General features: G+C 53.8%; 1 protein-coding gene and 1 pseudogene across 1 annotated transcript; one reads left to right on the forward strand and one right to left on the reverse strand.

Moving 5' to 3' along the window:
* The window catches only part of LOC135405253 (zinc finger protein 850-like), a 259,075-nt pseudogene that overhangs the window by 128,936 nt on the left and 110,374 nt on the right, over positions 1-19,765 (reverse strand).
* On the forward strand, positions 7,980-8,945 carry LOC135406395 (olfactory receptor 14J1-like). Its single transcript, XM_064640793.1, has one exon. It carries the CDS (start codon positions 7,980-7,982, stop codon positions 8,943-8,945), a length of 966 nt encoding a protein of 321 aa, XP_064496863.1.

Here is a 19,765-nt window from a genome sequence, read left to right on the forward strand (position 1 = left end):
ATCCTTCCCAGTGACATCAAAACTCTTCTGTGACATCACTTCCTCCTCTATGACATCACGTCTTCCTCTGTGACATCGCATGTCTCCTGTCTCATCACAGCTCTCCTGTGATATCACGTCCTCCCCTGTGACATCGCATGTCCCCTGTGACATCACAGCTCCCTGTGACATCACATCCTCCTCTGTGACGTCGCATGTCTCCTATGACATCCTTCTCTGTGATATCACATCCTCCCCCGTTACATCACAGCTCCCATGTGACATCACATTCTCCCATGACTTCACATCCTCTTTGACATCACATCTCCTATGACATCACATCCTCCCTGTGACATCACAGCCCCCTTAGGACATCACATCTCTCCTGTGACATCATCCCTGTGACATCATCCCTGGTGGCTGCCTGGGGATCTTTCCAGTCGTAGATGTTATCACAAAAAAGAAACTCTGTCTTTTATACAGGCAGGAAAACTGGAATCCTGATACCTTCAAGTCTTCAGCAAAAACCACGATTCAAACTACGAGCACTGCTCTTCTGTCTCCACTGAGCCAGTTGGAGGCAGCTGTGATTTAATAAAGCAGCAACAATGGGCCCAAACCCATGGTGTCCTTCAGATGCGCCGTGTCCTGAGCAGACTGCGTCCTGCTTGTCCTGTCCTGCTGCCTGCAGGACAACTTCCCCCTTGGCACACCCCCAGCCCCGGGCTTAATTGGGAAGTTGAGCTCTGGCTGAGGCTTTCTCCAGGAGAAGCCTCATTTGTCTCTCCTCAGGGCAGTCCCCCCAGCACCCAGCCAGGACAGGGCACAAAATGAGTGGCCCCAGCTCTGCCTCCCCAGGGGTGTCCAGGCATCCCACGAGGCGGCTGCTGTTGCTGCATCACCACCTCCCCTCACCAGAATGGATTTGGAAGGCTTTCCAAGCAGAGGGACCAGATGGAAACCTCTGGACCCCACAGAGAAAATATCCCCAGGGTCTTGTTAGAGCACAAACCTGCAACCAGTGATGACAGGTCAGAGAATCACAGAATCATCAATGATGGAAGAGACCTTCCAGATCTTCTAGTCCAACTGTCAACCCAGCACCACCAGAATCACCCCTAAACCCCATCCCAAAGCGCTACATCCAGATGCCACCTGAATGCTTACAGAGACTCCACCACCTCCCTGGGCTACTTGTTCCAATGCCTGAGCACTCTCTTAGTGGAAAAAGTGTTTTGGAATATCTAATAGGAACCTTGTCTGATGCAATTTAAGGCTGTTTCCTCTCTTCCTGTAACTAAAGGCTTTGCAGAAGAGACCAACCCCATACCCACTGAAAACCTCCTTTCAGGTCATTGCAGAGAGCAATGAGGTCCCCCCTGAGCCTCCCCTTCTCCACACTCAACAAGCCCAGTTCCCTCAGCTGTCCCTCAGCAGACATGTTTTCCAGAGCCTTCCCCAGCTCCGTTCCCTTCTCTGGACACGCTCCAGTCCCTCAAGGGCCTTTTGGCACTGAGGGGCCAGAACTGGACACAGCACTCCAGGTGGGGCCTCCCCAGTGCCCAGCACAGAGGGGCAATCAGTTCTCTGCTCCTGCTGGCCACACTCTTCTCCACAAAGGCCACGATGCCCTTGGCCTTCTTGCCCCCTGGGCACACTCTGCCTCATATCCAGCTGCTGTCAAGCAGCACCCCCAAGTCCCTTCCTGCTGAGCAGCTCTCCAGCCCCTCTGCCCCCAGCCTGGAGCATTCCAGGGGGTTGTTGGGACCCAAGTGCAGGCCCTGACACTTGGCCTTCTTGATCCAGCCTGTCCAGATCCCTCTGCAGAGCCTTCCTGCCCTCCAGCACATCCACACTCACACCTAGATCAGTCAGTCTCCCAAACAGACCAAAGTCTGACCACCAGCAGTCCAGGGTATCAGTTCTGCTGCCCTCTTCTTCCTCCACCTAGAATGGAAAACTCCATCATTTTGGGGTCTCTGTGCCCGTCAGCTCTGACCACCACATCCCCCACCAGTCACAGAATCATGGAATGGTTTGGGTGGGAAGGGACCTTAAAGAGCATCTCAGTCCAACCCCCTGCCATGGGCAGGGACACCTTCCACTAGACCCAGAGCTCAGAGCCCCATCCAGCCTGGCCATGAACACTTCCAGGGATGGGGCAGCCAGAACTTCTCTGAGCACCTGTGCCAGGATCTCACTACCATCACAGTCCAGAAATTCTTCCTAATATCCCATCTAACCCTTCCCTTTCTCACTGTGAAACCATTCCCCTTGGCCTGTCACTCCAGGCCCTTGTAAATAGTCTCTCCCCATCTTTCTGGTTGGCTCCCTTCAGGCACTGCAAGGCCACAATTAGGTCACCCCAAAGCCTTCTCTTCTCCAGCCGCAACAATCCCAGTTCTCTCAGCCTTTCCTTACAGCAGAGCTGCTCCATCCCTCTGATCACTTTGATGGTCCCCTCTGCACTCACTCCAACAGGTCCATGTCCTTCCTGTGCTGGACCCCAGAGCTGGAGGCAGCTCTGCAGGGGTGACAAAATTACAGCCATGTGTGTTCCAGCGAGGACATTGTGGAACCTCCTGGAGTAAAGGGGCCATTGTGACACTGTAGGGCCTTCTGGAGCCAAAGGAACTCTGAGACACTTTGGAACCTCATGGAACCAAGGGTTCATTGTGCCATGAAGGCCCTCTTAGAACCAAGGGAGCCCTGAGACATTTCGGGACCTCATAGAATCAAGGGGCAATCATGACACTGAGGAACCTCAGGGACTCATGGAACCAAAGCAACCCTGGGACAATGTGGAAACACATGGAATTACTAGGCTACTGTGACACTGCAGGGCCTCATGGAACCAAAGGAACCCTGAGACTTTTCAGAACCTCATGGAATCAAGGGGCCACTGTGACACTGCAGAGCATCATGGAGACAAAGGGACCCCGGGACACTGTGGACCTCAAGAAATCAAGGGCCCATATTGGCACTGTGGAACCTCATCAAATAAAGGAGACATTCTTAACTGCAGGGTATTATTGAACCTAATTGACCATTGTGACACTGTGGAACCTGATGGAGTCAAGGGGCCTTTGTGACATGCAGGGCCTCATGGAACCAAAGGAACCCTGAGACATTTCAGGACCTTGTGGAATCAAGAGACCACTGTCATCCTGCAGAGCCTTATAGAGCTAAATGGACCCTGGTACACTGTGGAATGATGGAATCAAGGGGCCACTCTGACACTGAAGAACCTCATTCAACCAGAGTAACCCTGGGACACTGGAACCTCATGGAATTACTAGGCCACTGTGACACTGCAGGGCCACACGGAACCAAAGGATTCCTGGGACACTGTGGAATCTCATGGAATCAAGGGGCCACTGTGATATGTGGGGCTTCCTAGAACCAAAGGAGTCCTGAGACATTTTGCAAACTCATGGAATCAAGGGTCCATTATCACACTGCAGAGCCTTGCAAAGCCAAATGGACCCTGTGACACTGTGGAACCTCGTGGAATCCAGTGGCCATTCCCACACTGTAAAACCTCATGGATACTGTCAGGTTCCCATTATAAGAGACACCTCTGCCCAAATTCAGCTGCAAAGGAGACCATGTGCCAAAGTCAGCAGTCCAGGTTTGATTTAACAGTAAAGAGAAGGGAGAGAGAGAGAAAGAAATGGAAAGAGTGAGAAGAAGGGGGTGGTGGGAAGCCAGTGAGAGAGAGACAGAGATGAAGTAAATGTATCACACCATGGAGATCCCTGAGGCTCCCCACCGGTCCTTCTTCACCCTGCTCTGCTCGGTGGAGGGTCCCCAAGTTGTGCTTCTGGGCTATCACTTTTATACAGCCCAGGCCCCGGGTATTCAGGGGGGTAGATGCTGTTCCCACAGGTTGGGCTGGCACTTCTACAAGGACTTGCTTCCTTTCCCACACCTTGCCACGGTGGGAGTTTTGCCCGGTGTGCTTCCAGTCTGCAGGTGGGAATCTTTGTCTGGATGGGTTCCCCAGACCTGCCTTACCAGCCCTGGCTTCCTGTTGGGGCTGTCTGCTCTTTCCCACACTCTGCACAGTGCAATTCTGTCCTGGGGGCTACTTCCAAAGCTTCACCTCCCTTTAGGCCTTGGAATTAAAGGCCTTCCTGTTTGCCACCAGTGCTTGTGTGTTGTGGCACCTTTTGGGATTTTCCTACTTTGACAGTGTTTTGAGACAGTTCATTGTGCCCTTCAAGTCCTTCCATGTGCACACACACACATCACTCTCACCAGTGTTTGGCCCTCCAAAGAACACAAGCCCTGATGATTTGTAGCTCCCACTCCAGTGGTTGGCACTTGGAGCTCCCTCCGTACCCAGAGCTCAGAGCTCCCTTGTGCCAGAAAGTTTAAAGATGATGTGCCTCATTCTGCCAAGACAACTCTTGGATAAAAGTGTCCCTCTGTGTTTCCTGGGAGAAGAACACTCTATTGTCATCTTCCAAAACTTTGGAGAGGTCCCAGAGATCTCCCAGGAAGGAATTTGGGGCCTCAAGCACATGACTCGTATATAGAGACTGAGGACTCAGGGGTCAGTGGTGTGAAGATTGAGGACAGTAGAGGAGTAGCCTGAGAGGTCTGGAAGGGGGGTGTCAGAGCTGGTGGAGCTTTTCTTCCTGTCAGAAAACAGCCTAAGAAAGAACTAGTGCCACCAAGGGCAGCTGGGGTGGCCTAGACTGGTGACAAGAAGTCAGAAATTCCCCTCCAAGGGCAGTGCTGTGGTGCAATATGTCACAAAGCAGGAGCCTGGATGAGCCCAAGGCTTTGTGTGTGCAGGAAGAGCCAGGGAGGACGCAGAGATGTCAGTGCAGGAAGGTGCCAGCCAGGTGGGGCAGCCGGGGGGATGACGACAGCCTGCAGGGAAAGGGGCAGGGCATGGACACCGTAGGACAGCCTGGGCTGGAGAGGAGTCAGGGATGGGGAGAAGCTGAAAGGCCCTGACACAGCCACCTTCTGCAGGCCTTTGGCCGTGGCTGCTGTCTGTGCCCCTGATGCCAGGAGGAGGGGAGTGGCCCTCACAGCCCTGGGGCCTCATGGCCTCCTTGTCCCTGCTCAGCAGCCTGGCAGGTGCCACCCCATGGTCCTGCCCTTGGCATTGCACATCCCACATCCCAGTGCCCCAGGAAGAACCCTGAGGAATGAGGCAGGGACAGGATCTGCCTTCCCAGGGGCTGGGGGTCAGGGCTTGGCCTGTTGGATTAAGGAAACAAGTCAAGCTTTGTTCAGCATCAGTCACCTTTCCCTTGCTTGTCCATCCTTGTCATCACTGTCTGCAGTTTTCTGCTCTAACTGGAACCTGGGGACACCTTCTCAGTTGTGTCCCACAGTGAGACTCATTAGCACTACAAGAAACTTTAGTGTTTCAATCTCACTTTGACTTCTTCATATGTTGTTTGAACTCACTCTCAGGGACTGAGTCTCATGTAAACAACATCAAAGTCCCCTGAGGGTCATGAAATGCCTGGAGCTGTTGCTGTGCTGCTGAGCTGGGCCAGGCTCCTGGCACACTGGGAGCTCCTGGCAAGCAAGAAGAGCTTCAAAGAGACAGCTCTGCTGGTGAGCAGCTCCTCTGCACAGCCCAGCAGGGCTGAGGGCACTGCCTGCAGCACCCAGGGCACAGGAGAGAAGGCAGAGAGATGAGAGGCAGCCTGGGTTGGGAGGTGACTGAGCTCTCACTACAGGAGAAATCTTTCCAGGATTTGAAGGAAGAATTCTCTGGCTGTAGGAAAGTTCAACTTGCCTTCCTGGAGGCATCTCCTAAAGCTGGCACATCCCACAGCTTCTAGGATCTTTCAGCAGGACTCTCCCAGTTGCTGCAGTGCAGGGGAAGTGGCCATATGGCAGAGCAGGGCAGGAGCTGCAGGCAGCAAGGGCAGAGAGGAGAAGGGAGCAGGAGGTTCAAGGGATCCTGGGGTGGGAGGACAGGGCAGAGCTGCTCAGGGGAGGAACCTTGCCAGCCCTTTGCCAGGGTCAGGCTGTGGCTGCAGAGCAGTGCAGGTGAGTTCCTGCAAGTGCCTCTGCCAGCTGCCAAATGGCAGCAGTGGCAGGAGCTGTCAGGATGGCTCTGCTGGATTTCCTGGAGTGCAGCAGGAGAAGCTGCTGCAGAGCAGGACTTGCTGCTGCCCCATCAGAGGCCCAGGGCCAGAAGGTTCCCTGTGGCAGGGCTGGCTGTGGGGTGGGAAGGTGGGGGTGCAGCCAGGGGTGCCCAGGGCTGTGGTGCAGAGCAGGGTCCTGCCCCCAGGGCTCTGTGTGCTGGGGCAGGGACTCTGCTGCCTGCCAGGGTCAGCTCTCAGCCCGGCCAAGGAGCTGCCATGGGGCTGGGGGAGAAGGGGTGGGTGGAAGGAGTGACCCCTCAGGGCAGGGCAGGGTAGGGGCCTTCAGCTGAAGGGTCAGGGATCTTCCCAGCTTCAGCTCCACCTCCTCCATTTCCAGGGGCCCTTCTCAGGAAGCACATCCCCCCAGAACACCTCCCCCTTCCCAGCCACCTCAGGCTGTCTGGGATCTGCTCTGCAGCCCCTGCCCAGGCAGAGCTGCCCCTGGGCACTGGGCTGGGGATGGCTCTGGCAGCACTGGCAGGGAGCTGAGCTGGGCACAGGCAGGGGCTGCTGGCAGGAACAGCTCCTCACCCAGAGACAGGCAGGCAGGGAGAGGCAGCTGCTGCCACAAGGGCTGGGCAGGGGGATGGGGGCCCCTCCCTGCTGTCCCTGTGGCACAGACCCCTTCCCTGAGCAGCTCCTGCCTGGGCTCCTTTCCCAGCCTAAGCAGAGCCTGTGCCCTCAGGCCCACGGGGGCTGGGCTGTGCATTGCCCTGCAGCAGCCAGAGCCCAGGCAAGGACAGGGCCCTGATTTCCAGCTGTCTCTCTGTGTCCCTCCTCCCTTGGCAGCAGCATTGTGGCATTTCACTGCCATCCCCTGCTGCCTGGGCTCTCCTTGTTCTCACCAGTGGTTTTCTGAGCCACTGTGGGGTTTGGGGGGGGGGGGGGGGGGGGGGGGGGGGGGGGGGGGGGGGGGGGGGGCAGATTCCTGTCCAGACATAAACCCTTTGGGTGCTGCTTTGGGAATGTGTCTGTGGGAGCCAAGTGCCCAAGTGCCCTCCAGGCACCTTCAGGGTCTTCAGCCGTTTGCCTGGGTGTCCTGCAGGGCTGCAGCTGCCCTCCAGAAGGGCACAGCTCTGCCATAGGATCTCTGTGCTGCACAGGATCCCCATGGAGAAAACTCCTCAGTGCTAAATCCATAGAAATGCTCTGGGCAGCTGTACTTGGGAGCTGCAATGATCCCTCTGTGTGTGGCAGTCTGGGAGGAGAAAGATGAGATCGTAATCAGGCATCCTGAGTAAAGGCAAGGATTCTTTCAATCTGCTCTTTGAACCAGGAATCCTCTGCTCCCAGAAGTGCCTTGTTTCTTTTTTAAGGGAATTCCTAAGGGCCATCTCCCCATCTCCCTTCAGCTCCAAGCTGCCAGCCAGGGTCAGCTGTGAACAGGAAAGATGGCCAGCTCTTGTCTCTGCACCAAGAGACCATCCCTTTGCCTCTCAGGACTCACAAATTTCCCTTGGAGCACATCAGAAATGTCAGAGATTTCAACCATCCAAACTCCTGGCAAGAGGAACTGGAACAAAATCAAGTCCCTCAAATCCCCTCCCTCTGTTCTGCCCTTGGGCAAACTGTGACCAGCAGTTCTGGAACAACTTTGATACATCACAAGTGCATTTAATTGGAGGTCACCCTGTGCTTCAAGTTGCCTCTCACTGCACAGCAAGAAGGATTCCTCGGTAGCCCAGTCCCTGTTCTCAGTGTCCCCTTCAGCCAGCAAAACCTAGAGCTCAGGAGAGGGATGCAGAGAGATCTTCCTGAAAAGAGGCCCTGAATGTTGAATTGCTATGAGACATGCAAGATGTTTTGCTAATTGAACCTGACGTAATTCTGTTCTGCCTTTTTTTCTCCTCAACAGTAAACCATACCCTGAGGCAGCAAATGCCCAACAGCAGCTCCATGCCCCAGTTCCTCCTCCTGGCATTGGCAGACAGGCGGGAGCTGCAGCTCCTGCACTTCTGGCTCTTCCTGGCCATCTCCCTGGCTGCCCTCCTGGCCAACGGCCTCATCCTCAGCGCCCTAGCCTGCGACCACCACCTGCACACCCCCATGGGCTTCTTCCTGCTCAACCTCTCCCTCACAGACCTGGGCTGCATCTGCACCACTGTCCCCAAAGCCATGCACAATTCCCTCTGGGACACCACAACCATCTCCTACACAGGATGTGCTGCACAGCTCTTTTTCTTTCAATTCTTCATCACAGCAGAATTTTCCCTCCTCACCATCATGTGCTACGACCGCTACGTTGCCATCTGCAAACCCCTGCACTACGGGACCCTCCTGGGCAGCAGAGCTTGTACCCACATGGCAGCAGCTGCCTGGGCCACTGCATTTCTCTATTCTCTGCTGCACACAGCCAATACATTTTCCCTGCCCCTGTGCCAGGGCAATGCCCTGGGCCAGTTCTTTTGTGAAGTGCCTCAGATCCTCAAGCTCTCCTGCTCAAGCACATACCTGAGGGAAATTGGGCTTCTTGCTTTTAGTGCTTTTCCTTTTTGGGGATGTTTTGTTTTCATTGTTTTCTCCTATGTGCAGATCTTCAGGGCTGTGCTGAGGATTCCCTCTCATGAGGGACGGTACAAAGCCTTTTCCACGTGCCTCCCTCACCTGGCCGTGCTCTCCCTATTTCTTAGCACTGGCATGTTTTCCCACCTGAGGCCCCCATCCATCTCATCCCCATCTCTGGACCTCGTGGTGGCAGTTCTGTACTCAGTGGTGCCTCCAGCACTGAACCCCCTCATCTACAGCCTCAGGAACCAGGAGCTCAAGGATGCCCTGAGGAAGATGATGATTAGATGCTTTTCAGAAGCAGAAAGCTGCCTGTTTTCTTCTGTAAATCATTCCTAACATTACTTGCTACATGCCAACCCCCTCTTCTCAGGATTTTGGAGGGGCTAAGAATGTTTTCTTTGGTATTTTGACTTTTTATGATGTAGAGCACAATAAAATTTTGTTCTCGATCCAGCTTCTAATTCACTGTCTTCTTCCTGAATTTGACCCTGCCCCAGTGTAAATGAGAAATCCTCTCTTCATATTAAAACAAATGAAAGGACACAGTGGAAACCTGGTGTTTTTGAGACGGTTCTTCAGATACCTTATAAAATGTCAGGGCAGTGCCCGTGTGCAGGGGGGTTGGGGAAAAGGAGATCAGAACAGCAGCAGTGCAAGGGAGCACCAGCACTTGATCCTTCCCAATTCAACACTCTCCTTCTGTGCCTTTGGGGAAGGTCCCTGAGTGCTCTGGCTGGTTGGTCACTGTTGTGCTTGGTGTCAGTGCTGTGACCACGGGCAGGGACAGGCCCTGGGCACTGCTGGGACAGAGCTGGGCTCAAGGACAGTAGAATCCTGCCCAGGCTGGAGTCACCCAGAGATAAAGTACCACGTGTCTGGTGTAATCCATGAGAGCACAGGGCACACAGCAGGAACAGGGACAGGAGTCTGAGGAGTGATTCATCTCCCCCTCAGTGAACTTGCACAGGTTGACCAAGAGCAGCCCCCAAAGCCATGTCCCAGCTCTGGAACAAGGCAGGGCCCCTCTGAGCCCCCTCCATGGCCACACAGGAGCGTCTGTGGGAGGTGGTCAGTGGCAGGGAGCACCATCAGCTGGCTCTGCCTCCCAGCTTGAGCAGCACAGCCCAACAGAGTCCCCCATGCCCCTGTGCTCTGCAGAGCAGCCCCCCCATCTCAGGGGCTGTGGGGAGCATGGGCAGGGGGTGCAGGAAGGGCTGCTCAGGCCAGCACAGACATGTTCCCCTGAAAGGGGAAAGGCTCTGTGGGGAGATGGGATGTGCCAGGAGAAGAGCAGGACACCCTGTGTGAGCAGAGGGGCCATGGGAAGAGGCTGCCCTGTCCCTGGGGAAAAGAGGGGGCAAAGCAAAAGGTGGGAAACTCTCTGATCTCAGTTGTGCTGCCCAAGAACACGCTGACTCCAGAGCTGTCCAAGCGGGGCAGAGCCGGCGACTCCGGTCCGTGCGGCGGCGGGGGGGAGGCAGCGGCTCTGCTTGATTCCATGGAGTTCTGGGGAGGCACAGTGGCCCCTTGGTTCCAGGAGGGTCTGAGATGTCTCAGGGTTCCTTTTGTTCCAGAAGGCCCTGCAGTGTCACATCGGCCCATTGAGTCCATGTGGTTCCCCAGTGTCACAATGGCCTCTTGATTCCATGAAATTCCACTGTGGCCCAGGGTTTCCTTGTTTCCAAGAGGCCCTGCAGTGCCACAATGGCCTCCTGATTCCATGGGTTTCTGCAGTGTCAAAATGGCCCCTTTATTTCAGGAGGTTGCCCACTGTCCCTGGGTTCCTTTGGCTCCATGGGGCCCTGGACCGTCCCAGTGGCCTCTTGATTCCATGGCTTTCCCCAGTGTCACAATGGCCCCATAATTCCATGAGGTTCTGCAGTTTCACAGTGGCTCCTTGATTCCATGAGGTTGCACCGTGTTATCACAAAGCTGAGCCCATCTTGATGAAAGTTCTGAGGAGGTTAAGAGGAACTGGGACAAAAGGGAAGGAAAACTGGGGAAGGAAAGAGGGGCTTGATCAACAGAGAGGAAGGATTTTGATGAGGTAAAACCAGGTTCAGGGAATTCAGAGGGTGCTGAAACACTGACTGTGCAAACATTCCTGGTAGGCCATTACTCTCTTTGTAACCTGAAGCCCCAACACCACCTAAAAGTGCTGCCCCTCCCATGGAAAGGAATCCACTGCTCTAATTCCAAGCCAGAAAAAGCCCAATCCCAGAACTCCAGACTCTTATTTGTACTCCAGTGCCCACCCCAATCCCAAACCTGTAGTACCAGTATGAAAAGCCAAGCTTTAATCCTGACCCAGCCCAAAAAGCTCTTCCCCTAATCATGAACTGCCAGCAGAACAACAAACCTCCCAAAGTTCTGCCTAATCCCCACCCTGAGCTCCAAACCCCAAGCCCTGACCATTAAGCACCTCCACAGCCCTTGGGAGCAGGGCAAGGACCTGGAGGGCCCAGAGCAGGCCCAGGGGGTTGGCAGAGGAATGGGAGGTGACCTGGATCTGCTCAGCTCTGCAGTGACCCCCAGGAGAAGGGCCTGGGCTCTGGCAGGGATGTCCTGTGGCACAGGGGCTCAGGATCTAGGTTAATAAGGCCAACTGCACATGGGGCTGCTTTGGGGGCAGTGTGGACACCCAGACAAGGGAGTTGTCACCCCCCTGGACTCAGCTCTGGAGTTGCCAAATCTGGACTGGTCTGTCTGGGTGTGAGGTTCCCCATTCTAGAGGAATGAGGAAGAACTGGAAAGGTTCTAGAGCAGATCTGAAAGGATCAAGCTTTTCTTGGTGCTCGAAAGAAAAAGAAACCTGTAAAGTGCAGCTTGGAAGGTTCAGACTGAAGGTGGGGAAAAAGGAATGTTACTCGAAGGGGAACCTTATGGTTCCAGAGGTCACTAAGAGGATGATGGCATGGCTTTGTGTTCCAGGGAACAGCCAGAGCTGGTGCAGAGACATCAGGGAGGGTCTGGAAATGCTGCTGGGAGGGGGGTGGGAAAGCAGGAGGGGTGTGTGCAGCCTGCAAGGCCAGAGCAGCAGCAGGGCCAGGGCAGGACAGCCTGCAGGAGAGATGGCCAAGGGCTCTGGCAGGGCTGCAAGGCCCAAAGGCACCCAGGCCTTTGTCCCCTTGCCTCTGGCAGCTGCCTCTGCCACTCAGGCCACCACAAGCAACTTTCCTGGCAGGTTCTGCACTTGGTTTCTGCCTCGCCCCTCCCTCAGGAGCCTGGCAGGGGCTGCCCAGTTTTGGGCCTTGGTTGTTCCTCCCCCTCCCATCCCAGTGCCCCCCAAACAGCCCTGAGCCAGCCGGGAGGGACAGGATCTGCTGGGCCAGGGCCTGGGGCTCAGGCCTTGGCCTTTGTGCTCCACAAAACCAAGGCAGGCTTTGCTCAGCATTGCAGGGGCCTGCCCAGAGCCTTTGTCTGCCTGCACTCCTGGCCTCCAAGGAGCTGCTCCAAGGAGTCCCTGGGGAGGCTTTGGCAGTGCCTGCCCTCAGTGGGGCCCAGCAATGCTTCAAGGCACTTGGACTTTGGCTTCTGACTTCTTCAATCTTCTCTCAGCACCTCAGGATCATGGGCTGGGCTGCAAACACACCATGGGGCTCATTAAATTCCAGAAATCCCTCAGGATCTCTTTGTCTTCCTTTAATTGTCTTCAAGGCAATTTCAAAACAAGTCTTCAAAATTTGTACTTTTTTTTTTTAATTCAATGATGGATATTTTTTAGTTCAGAGAAGAGGTGATAGAGGTGTTCTCCAAGTGATCCTGATGCTGAGTGTCTCCTCAGGACATCCACACTGACCCTGTCTGATCAACCTTGCTCCTCACCCCCCAACCTCAGCAGTTCTGCCATGGCCCATCTTGAACTGACAGCTGATGCAACTCCAAACACACTGTGGGACCCATTAAAACATTGAAAAACAAATTATTTTTCTTTCTTCAATTGTCTTCAAGATATCAACAACTAATTGGAGTTGTTTTGTAGTTTAGCTAAGGAGGAAGATTTTAAAGTGGACGACAAAAAAAATATATATTTTTTGATGAAAGGGAATGATTTCCACAGAGCCTTGGGATGCAAGAGGGTCAAGAGCAAAGGATTTAGATCCAAAGACAAGGGGGCAAAAGACATTAGTAGCACTTAATCATTGCCCAGTTTAACAGTTATCAGGTGATTCAATAGCATGTGCTATAAATTTAACAGTGACTGAATTATAGATTCACAATAACAACCTTCACACCACAGTCAATTCACACCCACACCCAGGCAGAGATGTGTGGACACATCAATAGCTGGGTGTGGAAAGGTCCCTCTCCCAAATTCTCCTTGTTGTCAGGGAAACACTCCCACAAATCCCTTTGTGTTTGCCAACAGACAAGGGTCACAGCTGGAGGAGTGTTTGTTGAGGGGGATCAGAATTGTCCTGGGCATCAGGGAGGGTCTTTGGAGTGTTGCAAACTGGAGGGTTCCCGAGCTGGGAGAGGCTGCCAGAGGGTCCCACTGAGAGGGAGGTGCTGGGGAGCTGCCAGGGCCTCCCTCAGCCCTGCTGGTTGTGGTCTCCCAAGGGGACTGGCTTTAGTTATCTGCTGAATTTCCATCCTGGTGTCAGGAATGACTGGAGTTTCCAAAATATTTGAGAATTGCATCCAGACTGTTCCATTTGGGCTGTAATTCTGCAGGGAATGTTCCAAGGCTTTCATGGGATGACTGATTATCCTGTGTTCCCCAACTGTTCCACCTGGGATTGTTCTCACCTTTATCATCCAGGAGCACCTGGTCCAGTCCAGGGACACTTTCCCATCCCTGTGTCCCTGTGGCCGCTGAGGCGGCAGCGCAGGCCCGAGGCGGTGCCGGGTCCCGGTGCAGCCGGGGCAGAGTGGCGGCTGCGCGAGTGGCAACCCCGGCGGTGAGTGCGGCAGCCCCGTGGGAGCGGCGGCTCCGGGCACAGACGCCGGCGGCAGCCGCTGTGGCTCGTGGAACCGAGTGGCCATTGGGACACTGCAGGGCCTCCTGGAGTCCAGGGGCCGGTGGGACACTGGGGAGCCTCTTGGAGCCAAGGGAACCCTGGGATGTTTTGGAACATCCTGGAATCAAGGGGCCATTGTGACACTGCTGGGCCTCATGAAACTAAAGGAACCTTGACAGTATTTGGTACCTCGTGGAATCAAGGGGCCCTTTCTGGCAGGATGCTCTGATAATACCTAAACAATGGTCAGAGAATGAAAACAATACACACTCTCTGTGATGAGTTACTGCTGCTGTCAAGGTGCTGTTTTTAATGCTGAATTATGCTAAACCCAAAATGTTTCATGAAACTTCAAACACACATCCTGCTTTTTGAAGCAAGATTTGACAGAGAAGCTGCTCCCTGGCCTGCAAATATGTCTGGCAGTCAAACCCTTTATAACTATAAAAGCCCCGTCATGGGACAGATTCTTCCACAGACTTCCTTGAAGTGTGTGGAGCTTCTGCCATGAAGCAGGGACAGCTCTTCATGGTCGCTGCCCAGGGGTTAAGTGAAAGAGAGAGAACTACTCCGTCCTTGTGTGATGAGTTACCTCAATCTCTGCTTCAGGATTGTTTCTTTTTGCTGGCTTTGATCCAATTGCTTTAATAGAATGACTTTGATAGACTCCATTGTCCTATCTTACACTATACTACTAGGGGGTTTTGGCTTTTATGCTGTGCAGGAAATAATTCTGTTTAAGATCTTTCATCTGTTCACTTGTCTGATCAATTTTTTGTTCATTTGTCATAATAAATAAATTAATTTTATTGAAATATTTCTGATTTGCCATCACTAAAACCTGCAGGACAAAGTGATTGAATCACATTTCTAAAATTCCTTCAGTCTAAACCAAAATCTGAGCCTGAGATTGGATCCAGCCAGAGCCAGGCTCCTCTCTGAGAAGGAATTTGGAAAGCAAGGGGGTCCTTTGTGCCCCTCGTAGCTCAACGAGACGGCTTCTGCCATCAACTTTGTCTAAGCCTTCCACCCCCCCCAGCCCCAAGCCGTGACACATGGGCATGTCTTGTGCATGCAGTGCAAACATGGGCTCCTGAGCTGGTCATTTGATGTCCCTCCTTGGAGGGAAGAACAAGCCCAATGGCCTGGGGTGAGAGGCCAGTGCTGGGAGCGGCGCTGGCTGTGCCAGGGCACTGCTGGGTGCCCCCACCCTGAGCACTCCCACCCTTGTGCTGGTCACTGCTGGTTTCCTCTGCAGGGCGTTGTGTTGGGCACATCCTGGAGGGCAAAGTGGAAAGCAGATTGAAGCTTTCAGGCCCTGGCCTGAGGAGATGCCCCTGCAGGATGGCAGTGCTGCTGCAGAGGTCAGCTCTGTGCCAGCAGTGCCCGTGGCTGTCCCTGCCTGCAGTCCCTGGACAGTCCTGCAGCAGGGCTGGGACCGACTGCCAGAGCACTGAGGCATCCAACAACACAGGGCTCTGAAGGACAGTGTGGAAGGGAAGGGAGAGGAGGCCATGGAGGAGAAGGGCTGCTGCTCCCTGGCAGTGCTGCTCTGCTGGGACTGTTTTCTGGCCCAGCTCTGCACAGAGGCCCCGACCCTGCAGCTGCAGAGAAGTCAGAGAGGAAAGATGTCAGGCAAACAAGCCAATGCAGAGTTCTTTATTTGGCTTAAGCACACAGCAAGTACAATTGCCAATTTGTACAGCCTGTGGGCCAGGCTAAAAAGGCAAACACAGAATTGAAAATGGTGTTTATACATATATACTTTTATATATATATCTTTATATATCTCTTTATATATATAAAGATTTTTTATGTGAACAAATTCTCACAAAATAACACCCCTACCAGGAGTAAAAAATAGAGGAAATATGGTGGGCCTTTAATGAAGTACATAAAAGGATTGGCCTTTAATGAGACAGATAACATGCAGAAGAAGGAGAGTTTGTTGCTTCTGAAAAACACCCAGTTATCAGTTTCCTTATGGCATCCTTGAGCTCCTGGTTCCTCAGGCTGTAGATGAGGGGGTTCAGTGATGGAGGCACCACTGAGTACAGAACTGACACCACCAGATCCGGGGATGGTGAGGAGTTGGAGGGGGGCTTCAGGTAGGCAAATGTGCCAGTGCTGAGGAACAGGGAGACCACGGCCAGGTGAGGGAGGCACGTGGAAAAGGCTTTGTGCCGTCCCTGCTGAGAGGGGATCCTCAGCACAGCCCTGAAGATCTGCACATAGGAGAAAACTATGAAAACAAAAAAAACAAAAAAAAAAGAAACACTAACCCCAATGAGCCCAATTTCCCTGAGGTAGCCTGAGTGTGAGCAGGAGAGCTTGAGGATGTGTGGGATTTCACAGAAGAACTGGCCCAGGGCATTGCCCTGGCACAGGGGCAGAGAAAATGTATTGGCTGTGTGCAGCAGAGCATTGAGAAAGCCAGTGGCCCAGGCAGCTGCTGCCATGTGGGCACAAGCTCTGCTGCCCAGGAGGGTCCCGTAGTGCAGGGGTTTGCAGATGGCAATGTAGCGGTCATAGCACATGATGGTGAGGAGGAAATACTCTACTGACATGAAAAAGAAAAGTAAAAAGAGCTGTGCAGCACATCCTGCATAGGAGATGGTTGTGGTGTCCCAGAGGGAATTGTGCATGGCTTTGGGGACAGTGGTGCAGATCCCAGGTCTGTGAGGGAGAGGTTGAGCAGGAAGAAGCCCATGGGGGTGTGCAGGTGGTGGTCACAGGCTACGGCGCTGAGGATGAGGCCGTTGGCCAGGAGGGCAGCCAGGGAGATGGCCAGGAAGAGCCAGAAGTGCAGGAGCTGCAGCTCCCGCCTGTCTGTGAATGCCAGGAGGAGGAACTGGGCCATGGAGCTGCTGTTGGACATTTGCTGTTCATTAGTACAGGATCTGTTCAAAACAGGAGAAGACAGGGAAGAATTAGGAGATACCCCTCTCAGCAAAGATACTCCATCTTTCATAGTAATCCCCTCAAAATAATTGTGTTTCCCTTATGCTGGCTCAGAGTGGTGTGAGCCTCAAGAATTGTGCCCATGTGCTGCCAAGGGCTCAGCTTTGCTCTGCTGCAGTGGGAACATGGAGCTGGTTTGTGACAGCTCTCATGATCAAAGGGGTTTTAGATGTAACTTACCTTTAATGGAAAAGCTCCGTTTTTGACCCCCCTCATCACAAGAGTGCGGACTGCAGAACAGAGGCTTCTATTGTCCTTAGAATAATTCTTCTGTTAGATATGTTCCACCATTAAATCTGCAGACTGTTCTTTTTAGGAGTAAAAATTCTCATTTTTATTGCTAAAAATGAGAGGAGTCATTAGAAAAGACAAGTGGCAAAAGGGCTCAGCTCTCTGTGGTTTAAAGTAGATCCAGGAGAGCTGCGGAGTCCTTCAACCTGTTTCCTATCTGCCCTGCTCTTTCCCTTGTGCTGCATTCACTTTGATTTCACACAAATAAATATTAAAAACCACATCCACAAATGCGTGTGCAGTGATGAGAGCAGGACAATGTTGTTTCCAAGGGCAGCTCTGTGAAGTGTCCCCTGTGCCAGCCCAGAGGTGCAGCTGTGCTGGACAGAGGAGGACAGGAGCCCTCCTGCAGAGAAGCCAAGGGCTGGGACAGGAGAGTGCCCACCCCCAAGGGAAGGCTCAGCACTGCCCAGGATCCTGTGCTCATTTCTGACTCTGCCTGAAATATTCATTTCTGAGAGGAAAGACACCTCAGAACTAATTCTTTTCCTGTAGCCCCTGTCTTTTGTGAGCTTTGCAAACAATTCTCCATTCAATACGGTGTAGTGGTCTGGAGCTGTGAGCAGGTCTGACCCTGCAACAGCGAGACATGGAAAAGATCCTCCCTCAGCTACCAGGTTTGCTCCTTGCCCACAGCCCTTCTGCCCCAGCCCTGGCAGCAGCTCCCCAGGCCGGGCTGAGAGCTGCCCCTGGCAGGCAGCAGAGTCCCTGCCCAGCACAGCACCCTGGGCTGCAGAACCCTGCTCTGCCCCACAGCCCTGGGCACCCCTGGCTGCAGCCCGCCTGCACCCCTGGCTTCACAGCTCTTCCAAAGTGCCCCAAAACAGCCCCTGCTCCCCCATCCCATCAGTGGGGCTGGGCCAGCTTTAGGAGATGCCTCCAGGAGCTGCCCCTGCACTGCCCTGCAGCCACAGACTCACCATGTGCAGCCCTGCCAAGATTCCTCCTGCAGGGAGCTCTTAGCCCTCCTGCCAGTGCTGAGCCCCTTGAAGCTCTGTCTGTGCCCTGCTGGTGTCCCTGAGCTACCCTGGCAGTGCCCTCAGCCCTGCTGGGCTGTGCAGAGGAGCTGCTCACCAGCAGAGCTGTCTATCTGCAGCACTGCCCTGTGTGCCAGGAGCCTGGCCCAGCTCAGCAGCACAGCAACAGCCCCGAGGCATTTCATGACCCTCAGGGGGGTTTGGTGTTGTTTATGTGAGACTCAGTTCCTGAGAGGAAGTTCAAACTTTTCAAGAAGTCAAAATGAGATTGAAACACTGAAGTTTCTTGTAGTGCTAATAAGTCTCACTGAGGGACACAACTGAGAACGTGTCCCCAGGTTCCAGTTAGAGCAGAAAACTGCAGACAGTGATGGACAAGGATGGACAAGCAAGGGAAAGGTGGCTCTGATGCTGAATAAACTTTGACTTGTTTCCTTAATCCAGAGGACCAAGCCCTGAACCCCAGCCCCTGGGAAGGCAGATCCTGTCCCTGCCTCATTCCTAATGGCTCTTCCTGGGGCACTGGGATATGGGATGGGCAATGCCAAGGGCAGGACCATGGGGTGGCACCTGCCAGGCTGCTGAGCAGGGACAAGGAGGCCATGAGGCCCCAGGGCTGCAAGGGCCACTCCCCTCCTCCTGGCATCAGGGGCACAGACAGCAGCCATGGCCAAAGGCCTGCAGAAGGTGGCTCTGTCAGGGCCTTTCAGCTTCTCCCCATCCCTGACTCCTCTCCAGCCCAGGCTGTCCTACGGTGTCCATGCCCTGCCCCTTTCCCTGCAGGCTGTCGTCATCCCCCCAGCTGCCCCACCTGGCTGGCACCTTCCTGCACTGACATCTCTGCGTCCTCCCTGGCTCTTCCTGCACACACAAAGCCTTGGGCTCATCCAGACTCCTTCTTGGTGACATATTGCACCACAACACTGACCTTGGAGGGAAAGTTCTGACTTCTTGTCACCAGTCTAGGCCACCCCAGCTGCCCTTGATGGCACTAGTTCTTTCTTAGGCTGTTTTCTGGCAGGAAGAAAAGCTCCACCAGCTCTCACACCCCCCTTCTAGACCTCTCAGGCTACTCCTCTACTGTCCTCAATTTTCACACCACTGACCCCTGAGTCCTCAGCCTCTCAAGTCATGTGCTTGAGGCCCCAAATTCCTTCCTGGGAGATCTCTGGGACCTCTCCAAGGTTTTGGAAGATGACAATAGAGTGCTCTTCTCCCAGGAAGCACAGAGGGACACTTTGTTTCAAGGGTTGTCTTGGCAGAATGAGGCACAATCTCTTTAAACTTTCTGGGACAAGGGAGCTCTGAGCTCTGGGTACAGAGGGAGGTCCAAGTACCAACCACTGGAGTGGGAGCTACAAATCATCAGGTCTGGTGTTCTTTGGAGGGCCAGACACTGGTGAGAGTGGGGTGTGTGTGTGTGCACATGGAAGGACTTGAAGGGCACAGTGAACTGTCTCAAAACACTGTCAAAGCAGGAAAATCCCATAAGGCACCACAACACATAAGCACTGGTGGCAAACAGGAAGGCATTTAATTCCAAGGCCTAAACAGAAATGAAGCTTTGGAAGTAGCCCCCAGGACAGAATTGCACTGTGCAGACTGTGGGAAAGAGCAGACAGCCCCAACAGGAAGCCAGGGCTGGTAAGGCAGGTCTGGGGAACCCATCCAGACAAAGATTCCCACCTGCAGACTGGAAGCACACCGGGCAAAACTCCCACCGTGGCAAGGTGTGGGAAAGGAAGCAAGTCCTTGTAGAAGTGCCAGCCCAAGCTGTGGGAACAGCATCTACCCCCCTGAATACCCGGGGCCTGGGCTGTATAAAAGTGATAGCCCAGAAGCACAACTTGGGGACCCTCCACCGAGCAGAGCAGGGTGAAGAAGGACCGGTGGGAGCCTCAGGGATCTCCATGGTGTGATACATTTACTTCATCTCTGTCTCTCTCTCACTGGCTTCTCACCACCC

This window comes from Pseudopipra pipra, chromosome W, assembly GCF_036250125.1.
Source record: "Pseudopipra pipra isolate bDixPip1 chromosome W, bDixPip1.hap1, whole genome shotgun sequence".
In the NCBI taxonomy this organism is placed as follows: domain Eukaryota; kingdom Metazoa; phylum Chordata; class Aves; order Passeriformes; family Pipridae; genus Pseudopipra; species Pseudopipra pipra.